The sequence below is a fragment of the Lactuca serriola genome, chromosome 9, assembly GCF_051521515.1.
Source record: "Lactuca serriola cultivar US96UC23 chromosome 9, Lser_US96UC23_V15, whole genome shotgun sequence".
NCBI classification, from domain to species: domain Eukaryota; kingdom Viridiplantae; phylum Streptophyta; class Magnoliopsida; order Asterales; family Asteraceae; genus Lactuca; species Lactuca serriola.
The window spans coordinates 193,392,196-193,410,551 of record NC_136416.1 but is presented as its reverse complement, the minus strand read 5'-3'; the positions used below and the strand labels follow the sequence as shown (position 1 = coordinate 193,410,551).

At 34.6% G+C, this 18,356-nt stretch overlaps 2 protein-coding genes across 2 annotated transcripts; one reads left to right on the top strand and one right to left on the bottom strand.

Annotated features, from left to right (window-relative positions):
- Positions 1-1,999: 1,999 nt before the first annotated feature.
- On the top strand, positions 2,000-6,871 carry LOC145072775 (protein CHROMATIN REMODELING 35-like). Its single transcript, XM_079019250.1, has 7 exons — positions 2,000-2,233; positions 2,415-2,472; positions 2,672-3,177; positions 3,277-3,699; positions 3,792-3,956; positions 4,040-5,814; positions 6,646-6,871. Exons 2-7 carry the CDS (start codon positions 2,418-2,420, stop codon positions 6,650-6,652), a joined length of 2,931 nt encoding a protein of 976 aa, XP_078875376.1. The 5' UTR covers positions 2,000-2,233; positions 2,415-2,417; the 3' UTR covers positions 6,653-6,871.
- A 647-nt stretch (positions 6,872-7,518) lies between these two features.
- LOC145072573 (BEL1-like homeodomain protein 7) lies at positions 7,519-11,465 on the bottom strand. Its single transcript, XM_079019019.1, has 4 exons — positions 11,298-11,465; positions 8,476-9,667; positions 8,335-8,395; positions 7,519-8,204 (listed from the first exon to the last, which is right to left on the bottom strand). Exons 2-4 carry the CDS (start codon positions 9,639-9,641, stop codon positions 7,638-7,640), a joined length of 1,794 nt encoding a protein of 597 aa, XP_078875145.1. The 5' UTR covers positions 9,642-9,667; positions 11,298-11,465; the 3' UTR covers positions 7,519-7,637.
- Positions 11,466-18,356: the final 6,891 nt, after the last annotated feature.

Here is an 18,356-nt window from a genome sequence, read left to right as displayed (position 1 = left end):
GAAAGATACATTAGTACGTGTTTACTGTGGCTTCATCCTGATAACCAAATGACCCTTACAACTTTAAGAAAATAACTTTATTAACATAAAAATTAAAAGCTACACATTCAAAATGCACAAAAAAAAATATTTAACAATGTTTAAAACCAAACTTAATAATTTATGAGAAAATTCGGCAAATGACCATAATGTAGGGTGAGTTTGAAGAAAATGACCACAAAAATGAACATGTTAGAAAATGACCACAGGTTCTGCAGAGGGGGTTCTGCGGAACCATAAACATCTCTGCGGAATGTGAACACCTTTGCGGATCTTGGTTTTTTTCATTTTTTTTTATTTTTTTGTTTTCGTTTATTAATATTTTTTTAATCACATAAGGTACTATGTGATTATTATGTAAAAAAAATTGTTTTCGTTTTTTATTTTTCTTATTTAATTACCCGTTTATAAAAGTTATGTGTTTAATAAAAATTATACAAATATGCTATGTTTTTTATAAAATTACACACACCGGTACTCTGAATAATAAACATACTTTAAGTAGGTTACAAAACATACTTTAAAAACATAAACATACAACCTTCATAATAAACATACTTTGAAATAAACTTCATTGAAGGCTCTGCCTTTGCGGATCCTCTACAGCTCTGCAGAATCTTTGTTTTTTGATTTTTTAATTTTTTTTTCGTTTTTTTTCCGTTCATTTTCGTTTATTAATATAAATTTTTTTAAATACACTAATACATTATGTGATTATTATGTAAAAAATTCTACAAAAATGTTAAAAATAATGAAATGTTTTATGTAATACGTTTGCCTCTGAGGAACCGAAACACCTCTGCGGATCTTGAGTTTTTTAATTTTTATTTTTTTCGTTTTTTTTGTTTTTTCTATTTTTTGTTTTCGTTTATTAATATTAATTTTTTTTTTAAATACACTAATACCTTATGTTTATGTAAAAAATTGACAAAAATAGTCCACAGTACTGTTTGGGAATCCACATAACTGTTATCAGCGGATTAGTGTATACCTCTGCGGATTAGTGTACACATCTGATGATCAGTATACACCTTTGCGGATCTGTGTACACCTCTGCGGATCAGTATACACTTCTGCGGATCTGTGTACACCTCTACGGATTAGTTATAGAAGTTATAGACGAATTTTAATGGGTTTTTGTGAGTTTGTGAGTTTCAATTACCAGTAGAAATTGTTTTTTCATTGTGTTTGTGGGGAATGATTTGTAAATACAAAACAGTAAAAATACATAGAAAACATACATCAATAGCAAACGTATTATATAAAACATTTCATTATTTTTAACTTTTTTGTCAATTTTTTTACATAATAATCACATAAGATATTAGTGTATTTAAAAAAAAATTAATATTAATAAATGAAAATGAACACAAAAAACAAAAAAAGAAAAAAAATTAAAAAAAATAAAAAAACAAATATTTCACAGAGCTGTAGATGATCCGCAAAAACTTTAATGAAGTTTATTTCAAAGTATGTTTATTATGAAGGTTGTATGTTTATGTTTTCTAAAGTATCTTCTGTAACCTACTTAAAGTATGTTTATTATTTAGAATACCAGTGTGTGTAATTTTATAAAAAACATAGAATATTTGTATAATTTTTATTAAACACACAGTTTTATAAACGGGTAATTAAATAAAAAAAGAAAAATAAATTTTTTTTATATAATAATCACATAATACCTTATGTGATTAAAAAAATATATTAATAAACGAAAAAAAAAACAGAAAACGAAAAAAAAATGAAAAAACCAAGATCCACAGAGGTGTTCACATTCGACAGAGGTGTAACCCCTCTGTAAAACCTATGGTCATTTTCTGAAATCTTCATTTTTATGGTCATTTTCTTCAAACTCACCATATATTTTGGTCATTTGCGGAATTTACTGGTAATTTATTGGCTAATAATAATATTGTCCTTCTATTTTTTAGAATACTACATAAACACCACTACCTAACACCTAAAGTGAGAAAGAATAAAAGAAAAGAATCTGCAAAGCTCCGTTAGGCTTCCCAGTTCCCAGTTCCCCGAAGCCTTTGCTTGTTTTATTCCCTGCTTTGCATCAAAATTCACCCGACTCCAAACTCACTTCAGTTCCCCCATAGCTGTTCTTCAACCGTCCTTTTCTCTCTAATCTTTCTATTCACTCGAAAGAATCGTTAAACAAACGTGGCAATCCCGCTGGATCAACAATGTAAGTCATTATCCTCTTTAATTTGTTGGGTTTTGTTGCAAATGTTTAGGGTTTATTTCCCACATGTTTTCTTCCGTCGATTTTCAGCTGTGTTGTCTGTATACGATGAACGGGTGATTGTTATCCTAAATGCATGTGATTCTATCGATCATATAATTATAATCCCCCCTTTTTGTAACAGTCAATGGACGTCGAAGACCGGATGAACACGCATTATAGCACAAGCTTTAAACCCTCTGGTACTCTTTTTGTTCTCACTATGTATATGTAGACATAAATGTTTATGTATTCAATTTGTTATTTTTTTGGGATGATCACGCAATTGACCTGCTCGATTTTGTCAATTTTGCAAATGATTTCGGTATATCCCTTCTAAATGTTGTCTAGATGCAAAATTTTCTCACTTTCCTTGGTTTGTGTTTTGTATGTTTGTTTCAGAAATAATCAAGGGACAAATGAGCAATGGTGAAGAAATCATATCTCCAAACCCACTGTACACTAAGCGCACATTTGATGCAAAGAAGCAAAAGAAAACCATTGATTATAATGATCCATTTGATGTTAGAAACTTTGTGGCAAGCTTTGATTCACCTAAATATGGGTCTGTTACAAAAGACATAGAAAATATTCTTTCACTAAGAAAACAGACGTTAATGCCTTGTTTTAGAAGGTATCCTTCACTTGGGGCTGATTTAATGGACACATACCCTGTGAAGGAGGCTCCATTTCCAAATCCTGTGAAGGAGGTTTCAGTTGCAAATCATGTGAGGGATGTGGTTATGTTTGATGATGCCATGGCCATGGGTCATGATACAAATGCACCTGATTCTGTTGTCATCATAGGATCAGATGATGATGAACCCACATCCGCAAGGCCTTTTCAACCTTACAGAGACATAGTCTTGAATAAGCCTGAAGGCCAGTTTTCAATGAAACAATTTCTGGTAAGCTGCCTTGAATCTTTTTGGGATTCCAGTGAAGATTTCTGGTTTGAATTAATACGTGTTGTATAAATATGATGTTTTGGTTTTATCTCCATGTAGGAGGGAGATTATGGTCAAGGTCAAGCTTCAGTTGGGAAAGGAGGAGGGGGAGGAGGAGGAGGAGGAGGAGGAGGAGGGAGAGGGGTAGGGGTAGGGGGTGGGAGTGGGAGTGGGAATGTGAATGGGGGTGGGGGTGGGAAAGGGAGAGGGAGACCAAGGGGAAAAGGAAAAGGAGGAAAAGGAGAGAGAGAAGGTGTAGAAGAAGGGAATACAATTACAGATATTGTTGTCGAGTCAAAAGATGAAAAAGAGAAAAATAATGATAATGATGTAGAGGTTGAAAAGAAAAAGCACTTTAAAGGTGTCTATGTTGGTGTTGATTCCGATTCCGATGTGGAAGAGAGTAATTCACAATCCGAAGCCGACTTTGATGGGCTTGCTGATATTTGGCAAGAAATGAACGTTGGATTGGAATCCTCAAAGGTAACATGAAAATATTTATCTGTTATCTTCCTCAAGTCACACTTCTAGTATAAATTTATCAACATGTAGTACCTTTTTATAATCTCTTTCAGGATCCTGACATGGCATTTCCATCTATCCAACATCAAAAAGAAGAAGAAGAAGAACAAGAATGTGATCATTCCTTTATATTAAAAGAAGACATTGGTTATGTTTGTCGTGTATGTGGAGTTGTTGATAGAAGTATTGAATCCATAATCGAGTTTCAACGCCCCAAGGTCCTCATTCAAAACTCAAAACTTTATATCTTTCAGTTCAACAACTATGAAACTATAGTCATTGATTTGAAATTTCAATACAGGCATCAAAGAGTACAAGAACTTATTATTACGAAGGGCGATCTGACAAAGGGGCGCCAGGTGGCGTTGTTCTTGATGGAGTGAAATTACCAGGAAAAGATTTCTCAATGGGAGATGCAGCAATAACAGCTCACCCGAGTCATAAAAAAGAAATGAAACCACATCAAGTTGAAGGCTTTAATTTTCTTTTAAGCAATTTAGTTTCTGAAAAGCCAGGTGGATGCATCCTGGCCCACGCACCAGGATCTGGTAAAACCTTTTTGCTTATCAGTTTCATTCAAAGTTACATGGCAAAAGATCCAGATGCAAGACCATTAGTGGTTCTTCCTAGAGGAATTCTAGCAACATGGAAGAAAGAAATTCATAAATGGCAAGTTGAAGACATTCCAGTGTTTGATTTTTATTCTTTAAAAGCAGATGGTAGGGCCCAACAACTTGAAGTCCTAAAACAATGGACAAATCAAAGATCCATTTTGTTTTTAGGATACAAACAGTTTTCCACAATTGTTTGTGACAACGATAGAGGCTCCATTTCCCTTACTTGTCAAGAGATTTTACTAAAATGCCCCACGATTCTCATCTTAGATGAAGGCCATACTCCAAGAAACCAAGACACAGATGTGTTGACTTCACTTGAAAAAGTCGAAACCAAAAGAAAGGTTGTACTTTCAGGTACCCTTTATCAAAATCATGTGAGGGAAGTTTTCAATATTTTGAATCTTGTTCGCCCTAAGTTTTTAAAACTTGAAGATCCCAAGATGATAAAAAGAAGAATCTTGAGTAGGGTTCCGATTGAAAGCAGGAGAAATCTTTTGAAAAAGAGCACTGATAATGAGTTTTATGAATTGGTTGAACATACTTTACTTAAAGATGAAAATTTCAAGAGAAAAGTCACAGTTATTGAGGATTTACGCGAAATGACAAGTAAAGTCCTTCATTACTACAAAGGTGATTTCTTGGATTTGCCTGGGCATATGGACTTTTCTGTCTTTTTAAACCTTAGCCCTAGGCAAAAGAGGGAAGTTTCAGAATTAAAAAAACTAGCAAGAAAATTCAAAATAAGCTCAGATGGAAGCGCGATATATGTCCACCCTGATTTAAAAAGTTTAGCAAAAAACATAAACAAAGAAAAACTCGATGACAATGTCCACAAAATCGATGAGCTTTTGGAGAATATAAACGAAAGAGAAGGGGTAAAAGCGAAATTTTTCCTCAACCTACTTCGCCTATGTGAATCCAAAGGCGAAAAGCTTCTAGTTTTTGGTCAATATCTTTTGCCCTTAAAGTTCTTGCTAAGGTTGACCACGAAAGTCAAAGGGTGGACTTTAGGAAAGCAGATTTTCATGATAACTGGGGACCATGATAACGATGAACGAGAAATAGCAATGGATCAATTCAACAATTCTAGTGAAGCAAAAGTGTTTTTTGGATCAATTAAAGCATGTGGAGAAGGAATATCTTTAGTTGGAGCTTCAAGAATTATAATTTTGGATGTTCATTTGAACCCTTCGGTTACCCGACAAGCAATCGGGCGGGCTTTTAGACCCGGGCAGCTAAGGAAGGTTTATACTTATAGACTGATTGCTGCAAATTCACCTGAAGAAGAAGATCATACCACTTGTTTTAAAAAGGAGTCTATTTCTAAAATGTGGTTTGAGTGGAATGAATATTGTGGGCATCATGAGTTTGAAATGGAGATGATTGATGTTAAAGATTGTGGGGATGAGTTTCTTGAAACTTATTGGTTGAATGAAGATGTTACTGCATTGTATAAAAGGTTAGTAGAGTTAATTGCATTTTTGGTCCTTGAGTATAGCTGATTTGTGCAATTTTGGTCCCCAAAAGGCAAAAAGTTCTCTTGCAGTTTGGTCGTTATTTGAGGTTTTTGCAACATTGATGGTCCTTAAATAACAAATATTTATAAAAAATTGAAAAGGGTAAAATAGTCATTTTTACTTGGAAGAGGGAACCAAAAACTGTACAAAAATCTCATATTAGGGCCTAAATTGAAAGAGAAAACTTTTTGGGATTAAAAGAGAACTTTTTAGGTTAGTTAAATTACAGTTCGAGCAAAATTACATATTTGGTCGTTGAGTATAGCTGATTTTTGCAATTTTGGTCCCAAAAAGTTTTCTCTTGCAATTTGGTCAAATTTTGAGGTTTTTGCAACATAGATGGTTCTTAAATGACAAATATTTATAAAAAAATGAAAAGGGTAAAATAGTAATTTTACTTGGGAGAGGACCAAAACTTTACAAAAACCTCATGTTAGGACCTGAGTAGAGCTTATGTTTTTCAATTTTGTCCCCAAAATGATTTCCCTTGCAATTTGGTTCTTATTGGAGGTTTTTGTAATGTTTATGGTGCTCAAATAACAATTATAAAAATACAGAATAGGGTAATATAGTCATTTTACCTGGAAGAGGACCAAAAACATTACAAAAACCTCAAATAAGGATCAAAATTGCAAGAGAAAACTTATTGGGACCAAAATTGCAAAGATCAGCTATACTCGGGGACCAAAAATGTAACTTACACTTAATTTTTGTCTATGAACAATATTGGTATTCATTGGTGTTAATTTTGGTTTTTTATGTGTTATATGTAGATCATGATGGGTGGTGAGGAGAACCATGTTGATATTTCTCTAAATTAGAAGCTACTTTTTTGTGGTTGGTTGGCTTTTGGTAAAAATCTTTTTTTTTTTAATTAATATTTACTAGATGTGATATTCTTGGATTCTGATCTTTTTTTATTTTTTTTGTTATTATATCATGTCTTATGGATATGCAATGTATTTGGTAGGTATAAAGCAATCTGATTTCCTTGGTAAATGTATGATTGCCTCCTAATTTTGATATAACAACTTTATATTTTCTAGTTAAAGAAATTAGAGGGATGTGTCATTTTGGTTTAATACAATTACAAACAATATTAAACTATTTGCAGAATATATCATATGACAAAATTAACAATATTCAACAACTTGCAAAGTATATTATGTATCATATTGTGTATGGATGATAATGCATAGCCAATTCAACGATTTAATATTTATGTCGCTTTCCACTAACCAAAATGGCAAAATCCCATTATCATGAACTTTCTCCATTGCATAACCTTTTCAAAATCTTTTTCAAAAGTATATAATCGATCTTGCTTCAATGCATAACCTTTTATAAAGACCCCTCATCTAATTTGTCGTCTTCTACACACATATGTCATATTTCTCAAAAGAATAAAAAAACTACTTTACATTAAACATTTAAATATATAAAAGACGATAGCACTACGAAGTATGTAGTTATAAAAATAAAAGATGTAAAAATGTCATATGATTGGTTTGATATTTGATATTAGGGTCATTTTAATCGGACACATGCTTTTTATTGATATTTTTTATATAAAAATATTCGTTTTTCATGGCTCAAATCTCTCAACAAATTCTTGGCCATCAAATTGTAAGAAATGACAATAGACAAGTCAAATCTACATTATTACTAAAGCAAAAGAAAAGAAAAATATATGCATCTTATCTTTACAATTATACATATATATAGTTCCTGTTTCATAACAGATCAAGATTTTTTTTAATAACTCTCATGCTACAAAATCATGTAACAAGTGAGACGATCCAAATCTTTGTTGTTGGTTACCTGAATCCACACAGTCAAAGTCAACCGTCTCTGGCCCCACCGATGAACCACCGCCAGCATCATACACACCACCACCACCACCACCACCAAAACTATGATGATGGTTGGAAGCCATTGGTTGTAAGCTACCATCTTCACAGTGTTGTAACCCTAATGTGAGCGATACACCACCACCACCACCACCACCTACATTTCCATTTCCAAACCTTCCCGGAATCTGATATGCCGCCGCCATGAGCCGCCCGTGTTCACCTCTGTTAACCATCATGTTTTGGAAATCTGATTCATTGCTTGTTCCCACCATGTCAATGCCATGAGCTTGATTTGTTAATTTGGAGGCTTCGGTTTCTCCTTGATCATCGGAAGGATTCCGATCTCTTTTTGCATTTTTGGGTGCGATTTCCGATGATGAGTTTGATTCCATTCCGGCTTCTCCAGCTTCCTCTTTGTACATTTCCTCCACCATCGGCTTCCATAGACGAACTCTCGCATTTATAAACCAGTTTGAAACCTGCCCATTACACATTCCATTAGGAAACAATGGTATCGGGATAGGAATCGGAATCGGAATCCCCAATGGAACTTTAGTGCCTTAGGAGTAAGTATCGATACGTTGCCACATCAAGTATATGATAATTTACCTGACTTCTAGTCAAGCCTGTCTGTCTTGCTAGCATGATTTTGTCTGAATCTTTAGGATACCTGAACAAATAAAAGTAAATAATATATTAAAACATAATTACGAAAAGATTAGTATAAAAACGAAGGGAATCAGTGATTACGGATGAAGAAAATGCTCAAACAACCAAGCACGAAGAACCGACACAGAAGTTTCCGGAAGGCCTCGTTGTGGTCTCCAAGTATGTTGTTGTATCATTCCAAGCTGTTGAAGAGCTCGTTGTTGTCTAAGTTGTTGATCCACAAACCGAAGTCTGGAAATCCCAATTCCTTTCCCGTTTCCGGCCGAATCAGTCTCCCCGAGGCTTCTTTGAGCCGCTTTTATTTGGTTATTTATCGCGTCCCTCAAACAACGAAAATGGCGCGAAATTGTCTGCAAAGCAAGTGATGTGTAGGGCCTGGCGGCCCCACATCCAGCAATCACATCAAATGCAGATACAACGATCTGCATTTGATGATAGTATTGCTTGTACCTTCTATCAACTTCATCCAACATCGCGATTAATTTCGTTGTTTTATTTTGCAATTCTTGTTTTTCATTAGCCGAGAGTTCGTTTAATTCTTGATTTGGAGAAATAATGTTCTTCGATTCATCATCGATTCCTTTCGAGTCATCGGTGGATTCCTTTCGTGAGTTTTGTTGTTTTAGAGCTTTTCCGACGTTAACGATCTCATTGAGCAATTCTTGTGCGGATTTTAGGTACTTGGAATCAGTGATTCCCCTCGAAACATTTCCGATTCCGTACGGAGAAACGTCTGTTTTGATCGAGTCTAAATTGTTTCCGTGAAAACCGGTTATTACGGAACTGGATTCCGGCCGGAAGAATATGTTTGGGTTCCTGTAATCACCGGAATGGAATTGGATTCCGGTTGGTTGAATATGCGAACTGAGACTCAGTGACAGTCCCTGTCCTTGCCCTTGTTGCAAATTCCGACTTCCCATTTGATCCATTAACATCATTTCGTGATTCCTACCGTCTCTCCATGATTCCCCCATGCTTGAGAGGAATTCTTGATGTGAGACAACATTGGAATCATGGACTCCGATGTTAGGAATGTCGGTACAGCTGTTGGGCTGCTGGGAAGCTCCGGCCAGAGTACCGGAAAACTCTCCGCCTCCGGTGGAAGCTGATGAAAAGTTCATGTACATCATCACATTTCCGGCTAGAATTGGTGTTTCCGATGGGTAAGAATCCTGTAGAGGTTCTCTTAAGTAGAGCATTGGAGCGGAATCTCTTGCATTTTCTGAACTTGGTATGTAAGTTGACATTTCTTCAAATATTTGTAATAAATTTTCTGCAAGATATTAAACCATTGAATGTAAAAATTAATTTAATTTTTATGGATATTTCAAGAAAATTAACTATTTCTACATAGAATTGACTCGTTAAAAGATGTAACAGCTTTCGAATCCTTAATTTTTTTTTTCGAATTATTGTAAAATTGCTAAAATAATACAAATTGCAAAAATGTAAAATTTTGGACGAATTATCACAATAATGCATAAAAGTCATTGTAGTTGACAATTTCGTATATTTGCTTTTTTAAAGTCTAATTTTCATATTTTTGGAGCTTGTTGCAACAAAAAAAATAAAACAAGATACTTTGAAAAGTCAATATATAAAGTAACACAAGATATTCTGTATAAAAGTTAGAATCTTTACGAGAGACGTATGATTGAAATTTAAGAAACTAATGAAATTAGACGAGTTTGACAAAACTAACTGTTAGCTTTTATTTGTTATATGAGTGTTTGACAAAAATAGTTATAAAATTTTAAAATATGTAAAACTACATAGAAGGACAATTGTTTAAAAAAGATAAATATATAAATATATGTTAAGGGCAATTATGGAAATTGATATAAAAAGCTCAATAGTTTTTTTCTTAAACGTTGCATGGAGTAGCTTTTAGATTTTTAGATTTGAAGTTTTTTTGTTTAAACTAGAAATTAAATGCTCGTACCAATAAATGAAGCTTTTTGTTTAAATCGAACTTTTTGTTAAAAGTTAAAAAGTAGAAGCCTCCAAACATGCCCCTAAAATAGAAAAGACCATAAAAAGGATTTCTTTTGATAAACTTACATTAGCGATTGAAATTTTGAATCATGATGCTTAACATTTACATAAAAAATCATTTTTTGTGAATAACACAAAAACATGATAATGTACTATAAATCATTCAAATGGTAACAGGGATTGAATTATTAACCATGACAAAAGAAAACAACTAGTATATTTTTTCAACGTTTTTTTTACCAATTAGTTCAATCTTGCAAGGTGAAAATTGAAAAATGAAATATAATGGCTCATCAAAAAGCAGAAAATCAAAGTGAAATCATTAAAATGGTAACAAAGATTGAATCTTTATGAAACAAACATACAATGAAATGAGAAGATAGAAGATGGAGGGAGTATTAATGGTTGGAGAAGGACATAAGCATAAAAGCAACACAAAGAAAGTACTTTGATGTTTGTTTGTGTACGCAACCCTCACATGATACGCGTAGTAGTAGAGATATTCCCTGTTTGTTTTGCTGCTATCAAACAAGGTAAATTTGTAGACAACTCTTTTTCAATATATATATATATATATATATATATATATATATATATATATATATATATATTCCCAAAATACCCTCAATTCATCATCAAACATTTTGTATGGAAACTAATTAAAGAAACAAACCCATTTTTATTTGATCAATTTCAAGATGAACAAAACAAGTAAACACCCATATAATCCACTCAATTGTATGAATCTTTGAAAAATATGATCAACAGAATAAAGATAGAAAAGGGTTGATGGAAATTAATCAAGAAAACCCATATAAAGAAAAAATGTGTTCTTGATGATGAGATAGATATGGAAACAAAAAAGTCAACAGATTAGGAATATATGAATTTAAAAAAGAAAAAAATACCTGAAATTAAGTCATGGGTGTGTGGTTGTGGGGAACAGTAGCTTCAATTTTGTGATGCAATTTCCATGAATTCATGTACATCGATGTTGATGATGATGATCCCAAGACCAGATGTACACATGGGGTCTCCAAATTCAAATCACAATCAATTAATACATTTCTGCCGAACTGCCCCGGAATTCAAGAAACACAAGTACTCAGCATTGAAGGGTAGAGAGAGAGAGAGAGAGAGAGAGAGAGAGAGAGAGAGAGAGAGAGAGAGAGAGAGAGAGAGAGAGAGAGAGAGAGAGAGAGAGAGAGAGAGAGAGAGAGAGAGAGAGAGAGAGAGAGAGAGAGAGAGAGAGAGAGAGAGAGAGAGAGAGAGAGAGAGAGAGAGAGAGAGAGAGAGAGAGAGAGAGAGAGAGAGAGAGAGAGAGAGAGAGAGAGAGAGAGAGAGAGAGAGAGAGAGAGAGAGAGAGAGAGAGAGAGAGAGAGAGAGAGAGAGAGAGAGAGAGAGAGAGAGAGAGAGAGAGAGAGAGAGAGAGAGAGAGAGAGAGAGAGAGAGAGAGAGAGAGAGAGAGAGAGAGAGAGAGAGAGAGAGAGAGAGAGAGAGAGAGAGAGAGAGAGAGAGAGAGAGAGAGAGAGAGAGAGAGAGAGAGAGAGAGAGAGAGAGAACTGGTTAATTCAGTTCTGAGATTTTAATGAAACAAGGTGAGAGTTTTGATGTTTATGATGATGATGATGATAGATGATGATGATGGTGTTTTATGATCACTCATCAATCAATCGATACATCAAAATCATAACTTTCTTTTAAAATCTTTCCATTCTTCCATCAATTCCCACGTGAAAACCCCCCACATACTCTCTCTCTTCTTATATGTATGTATGTATATATATATGGTTTTCTTTTGTCTTTCTGTGATTATCTATATGAAAATCCCAGAAAAAATGTCGCAGAAAGCCAAAAAAAAAAACTATAATTCACTTTCAAGAAATTTTATCTCTCTATATCTATATACATATACACATATGTGTGTCACTGTGTGTGTATGTGTTTAAGCTGCTGAGCTATTATCTGATCTTTTCTTCGATGGATTTCCCTTTCTTCCTTCTTCTTTCTTTCACCACTTTCTCTCTCTAAAACTATATGTTTCTCTCTCTAAAAGTATATGTTTCTCTCTCTAGAAAACGAGCTGTTGACGACGATGTTTGGTTAAGGAGTATAATCTCTAACAACCAGTTGGTAGACCTAAACTAAAAACCTCCCTTAAACCTCTCTTTCTCTCTCTCACTCTTACTTTCTCTCTCTAGAATTCAACCTTAACTCCGTATTTCTAAATTTTGAGCATGGTGATAGAAAAAGATTGAAAGGTCTCAGTTGCTGCAATATCTACTGGATACTCAAATTTTATTTGTATTTATTTTTATTTTTTGATAGCTTATTTCCAGAGCTAAAATTTACAAATCCAGATATTTGTATAAGTTTTAATGCATGTTGTACAAATTGATAACGAAAGGTTTATGTAAATTGGAGATTTTAGGTCTAGAAAAGTAGGTAGGTTTTTTAATTGGGTGCACAAGTAGGGTGCATACATCACTACATTATTTTTTGTATTACTCTTTCGATTCAACTACTACTACCGTAATTTACAATTTGAGCCCTTATGTTTATATGTTTTTAATTTGTACCCTTAACTTCTGAAAGTTTAACCAATTTGTCAATAAGTGAATTAAAAATTGCCACTTAATGCATTAAGAATTCTATCAATATTACGAGTGCATTTGTAATGAAGATAATAGACAAATAGCTAAAAACAAGGTTCATATGGCATCTTAAAAGGGTATTGTAGTTTTAATGGGGCTAGAAAATACAATATTTAACTACTACTAATAATGCACTCTATTTAGGAGAACTTTTGAAATGGTATATATATTTTTCAAAGCCATTTTCAATCACCAACTTGACCAAGTTAGTTTATTATTTCTAAGATTTTATATAAAATATTTAATCTAAGAGTTTCTACATCAAGGTGGAAGACAAACATGCAACAAGTTATATCCTTATTTTTTTTAATGACAAAACTAATTTTTTTAAAAACTAGATCTATAAATCATGAGGTCATGACATTATTACACATGACCCACTCTACTGATGAGCTTCTACAAACCCTGGTGTAAAGAAACCAAAAAATAACAAACACGAATGATATAAATATGTGTTGATTTTTCATGTACATTTTCTCGTGTTTTGAGACCTTGTATGATTTAGTTTTTAAAGTAGTTTGTCCTATTGTGAAACCCTCACTCCTCAAATCTACGAGAGTGAAAACCCATGTAAGATCCATACATGCGTGTTTCCTTTCAACCCATTCAAAAATTAAAATGTCAATAGGTTTGAGCGTTGATCTTCTTTCCAATGAGTTAGTCAAAAGGTTCATATGCACTTCTTTCTTAACGAAACCCTGACACGCCTAAATACATCAAAAAGAACATCCCTAACTATATTGTGTCGGTACTTGAAACCTAAGAACTTTCTACAATGTATGTATATTGGGTTATGGGGAATCTAAAAAGGTCATGAAGGCCCACAACAGAAGCATGTAAACATAATCACCATACACCAGCCATAGATATATGTTCTAGGGATGAGCGTGGGACGGAATCGGTTCCGACCCGTCCCGTTCCCGATTTCCCGAATACAGAATTTAATCGAAAGTCAATCCCGAGTACCGTATCGAATTAACATCACCGGTACCGGTACTGGGAATGATACTGATTTTCGGTACTAGTACCGGTACCGACGATACCCATTCCCGAATTTCATGTATTTGGAGTACCAAGTACCGTCCCATATTTTTAAACTCGGTACAGTTCGGTACCGGTTCCGATACGGTACCGGTATGGGCTCGTCCCTAATATGTTTTACCAAATCAATTAAAACTTAAACTAAAGAGAAGGAACTAGAATACACACCTTTATAACTTTAACACCTCATGTTTGTCTTACAATATAAATGACCCGTACGTAAATAAGCGTTTTTTTTATAGAGGACGTCCAAATCTGACTTCATATGAGAACGTTATGATTTTCAGAAGTTTCAACGCAACAATGTGCGACACAGAAATCAAAATAGAAATCGGTTGATTGTTAGCTGAAACAATATAAACGAGAGTTGAAGATCTCATAGATAAAATTATGTCGATATAAAGACAGTCGAGAACAGATATTGTATGAAAGAGTTATGATTTTTATACGAACTTTAACAGTTTAAGCCTATTAAAAATATAACTATAAAAATAAAGTGAGAATTAACCGACGAAGTCTAAATGAAAGTTGTAGATCTCGTTGATAGCTATGCGCGAATATAAAGAATGTTGAAGACAATGCTCATATAAAGAAGTTACAGAATTTATAAAATTCACGTTTTGTGCCACGTACGTACGCGTGACACGCACTTCTAGAAGGCGCAACGTAGGAGCAACATGTAAGCGACACGTGGCAAGCAATGAATAGTTCGACGTAACCCTAGGGCACAATGTGCTTCCCTAAAAGTCGCTTATAAATACTGCCATATGCCTCCCTCATTCCACATATCATTATACTTGGGTTTCTCTCTCTAGAGAACCTTTTTCCCTCTAGATTTACGACTTTTTGGCGCTATGAAGTATTCTCAATAAGATCTTGGAGCATATGAGAGATAGAGCTTTCAGGTCAGGATTCTGCCCGCGCGATTCCTAGTTTTCGTTAGAAACTCTCTGTAAGTTAGGCTACACTTACTACACCTTCAATGTAACTTATATTTATATTCATAGTCATTGTTATGAATGTATACATAAGATTTATCAGTAACTCCAGTTATAATACTGATGGATCTACTTATGGGAGAGGTGTCTAGAATGGTCATGTTGGCTTGGTTATTGGATTTAAGAAAGACTATATGTCGAAATGGTCCAGTCTCCCAACTGTGCTGCCTGGTTGATCCTTCTGTGATAGAACTCACAATATTAATTGGGATTAGTGAAAGACCTAACTTCCAATACCATATTGTCATAGGGATTATTAAGTTATAGTATTATAGGTTAATACTTGTTAGGCACGTTACCCACCAGTTTGATCGCTAATAGGATCACCCAGATAGCTCTCAATCGTCCGAGTAATTGTCCTTATGAGTTATCTCACTTTACTATGTATTACAATACGTAGCCATATATGTTAAGATAGAGAGATAGTAGAGTAGAGTTGATAGTATAATCTCTATGTGCTTAAGTGTAAATGTACTTGAAACAGGTAGAGTAGGAAGTATAAATGTACCTGTACTAGTATAGTCTAAAGTGTAGTCTCTATGTGCATAATTATTATGATATTAGATTTAGTTAGGGGATGATGACGGAATGAAAAATAGGTTGGGAGCCTATAGGCCCACGTGTTGACGGAATGGCATTTAGGTCATAAGTACACATAGAAATGTGTTAAAGAAATGCGTAGGCCGTAAGTACACATAGACCCATGTTGAAGACGAAGTGGTTGGGCCATAAGTCTAAAATCCACATATTATTGGCAGATCGTGATTCATCATTTGTATGCATGTATATGTATTGTGGTATATGGTATTTTAGGGAATTCACTAAGCTTCATGCTTACCCAGTTGATTATAAATATTTTTAGGTACTTCATTAATTCGTGAGAAGGCCAATATTCAATTGTACAAACACGTATTCAAAACATGTTTCCGCATAATGTAATTATACTCTAATATATTTGAATAAATAAAAATGAAAAAAATGGGTTGAAAATCGGGACATTACAAGTTGGTATCAGAGTCCTGGTTTGATTGAGCTGGATGAACACTCGTGTGATTCCAAATTCAAACTAAGGATCTTAGTAATTAATAAACCTTTTCATAAAAAAGAATAATACAAAAAGGAAATAACGTGATGCATACTGTCAGCCAAAGCTCAGAAATGAAAGTGATTCCGAAGCTAAGGATCTTAGAACTGCATCCTAGTATGTATGCTAGGGATCAGGAATTGCTAAATAGAATTGTATGATAATTAAGATGCCTTATAGCTTATAGATTTGCTTGTTAATTGTTTCTTAGAACCTTATTGATATTAATTAGTAACTGACAACTACACTAGGTTACATGCTCCCCAAATTAAATGATTTTAGATTGCTTGATTTAGCGCTATTGCACATCTCTCGTATAAGTCTAACTGTTGTAGTGTCGAATCTTTCAGTCAACAGAAGGTTTGATTTTAGTGGCATGCAATTGTATTCGTCCGATAATTAGTAAATATTAGTAGAAGTTCTTCCTCTATTAATATTAGGGTGATAGTTTCGTTTTATTTACTTCTTTTTATAGTTTATTTGTAAAGACCAAAAAATAAGACCAAAAATTTTCATTAAAATTTATAAAATAGTAATCCAAACATTGTCATACAACCAAGATGGATCAAGTGTATTACTTCATCATAAAATATCGGAGTAATCATATGAATGTGGAAAAAATAGTGTGTGCACTGCAATCATCCCAAGATCTTCCCCTTTGCACCAGAAGTACCTGAAACACAAAACTGAAAACCGTAAGCACGAAGCTTAGTGAGTTTCCCCCAAATACCACATACCACACATATCGAACATACAATAGGCCCCACCCGATGAGTGTAATGGGCCCCACCCTAACTCGCATAACAGGCCCTACCCACTGAGTATAACGGGCCTCGTCCTAACTTGCACAACAGGCCCCACCAAACATACAAACATACAAGTATAACAAGTAATAGCATACAAAATACCCTTTGGGCCCCGCCCACTAAGCATACAAACACATACCCATGCAAGAGTCACACAGACATCTAACATCTTAACATAATAACCCATGGGTCGGCATTGGTGCCTTCGACCCGCTAAACATGGTAAGGAAGATTCACCTCAAACTGCTGAATCACACCGATAAATCTCTAGTTGCTGGTCCGACAATCCCCGCACTATCAATACCAATAACATCCAATTAATAATTGGATCCTGACTCATAACTAAGAGTCTAAACTAGGGTAAAAGACCATTTTAACCTTTACCTAACTTGGCCCAAACCAACTACTCAAAAAGGCCCAATTCCAAAAACGGACACCCAAGGCCCAAATATGGCCCAATCTTCCAAATTGGGCCCACACCCCTTCATAGGCCTTCAACTAAAAGAGCCCAACATAATGACATCAGCCTAAAAATAGAATTCTGATGGCCCAACAAGGCCCTAATATCCTATTGTCCAAATATGGTCCCAAAACCGAGAAACCCAAAATTCGAAGCCCACCTGCTAAGTACGTGGGGCATACTCAGCTCGTACGCTTAGCGTAATCCCTCTAGGGATAGTACGCGTAATGTACCAGCTTGGTACGCCCATCATACTCCCCAATTGACTACTCCACTTAAATAAGCACTTAATCCATTGAGACTTCAAGCCAAACTCTCATACCTGATTCTATAAGACCACTAATCATGTAAAGTTGGCAACTTTACACACATGCATGGTTTAATGAGGCTCAAGAGCTCAAAAAGAGCTTAACAAATGCATGGTCCAAGTTACATCATAAAGCTTGCATCTTTATGAATAAGGGGACTAAGAGAAGTCTAGATCTAACACCAATACTTATGGAGTGAGCCAAGAAGCTCGTCAATCACTCCAAGGACTCAAAATGCATAAAATAATAATATAAATAGATCTAGCATCATGGATCATCAAGATATGAGCTTTTTTAACTCAAAAATCTTGAAAATGATGACCTACCCCATATCTCCAAGCTCAAGACAGTTCTCCAAATGGTCTTCTTCTTCTTCTCCTTCACAAATCACTAACAAACACTCTTTAAGGCTCAAAACTCACAAACACACACTAGGGTTTCGATTTATGAACAAAGGAAGGTGGAGGATAGCTAAACATGACCAAATGAGACTATCATAAGGTTTAAATAGGGTGCAAATCTTAAAAATTAGGGTTTCACTCAAGCTCTCGTACGCCATGCGTACTCCACATACGCCCCGTATACGTGGTCAAGATCCGTGATCACAAAGAGAGTC

Coding starts and splice junctions, on each gene's coding strand:
- LOC145072775 (XM_079019250.1), top strand. CDS start 2,418: ATGGACGTCGAAGACCGGATGAACACGCATTATAGCACAAGCTTTAAA. Junction 2,473..2,671: donor CACAAGCTTTAAACCCTCTG/GTACTCTTTTTG, acceptor TGTTTGTTTCAG/AAATAATCAAGGGACAAATG. Junction 3,178..3,276: donor TTTCAATGAAACAATTTCTG/GTAAGCTGCCTT, acceptor ATCTCCATGTAG/GAGGGAGATTATGGTCAAGG.
- LOC145072573 (XM_079019019.1), bottom strand. CDS start 9,641: ATGTCAACTTACATACCAAGTTCAGAAAATGCAAGAGATTCCGCTCCA. Junction 8,396..8,475: donor TTTGAGCATTTTCTTCATCC/GTAATCACTGAT, acceptor TTATTTGTTCAG/GTATCCTAAAGATTCAGACA. Junction 8,205..8,334: donor CAGGCTTGACTAGAAGTCAG/GTAAATTATCAT, acceptor TGTAATGGGCAG/GTTTCAAACTGGTTTATAAA.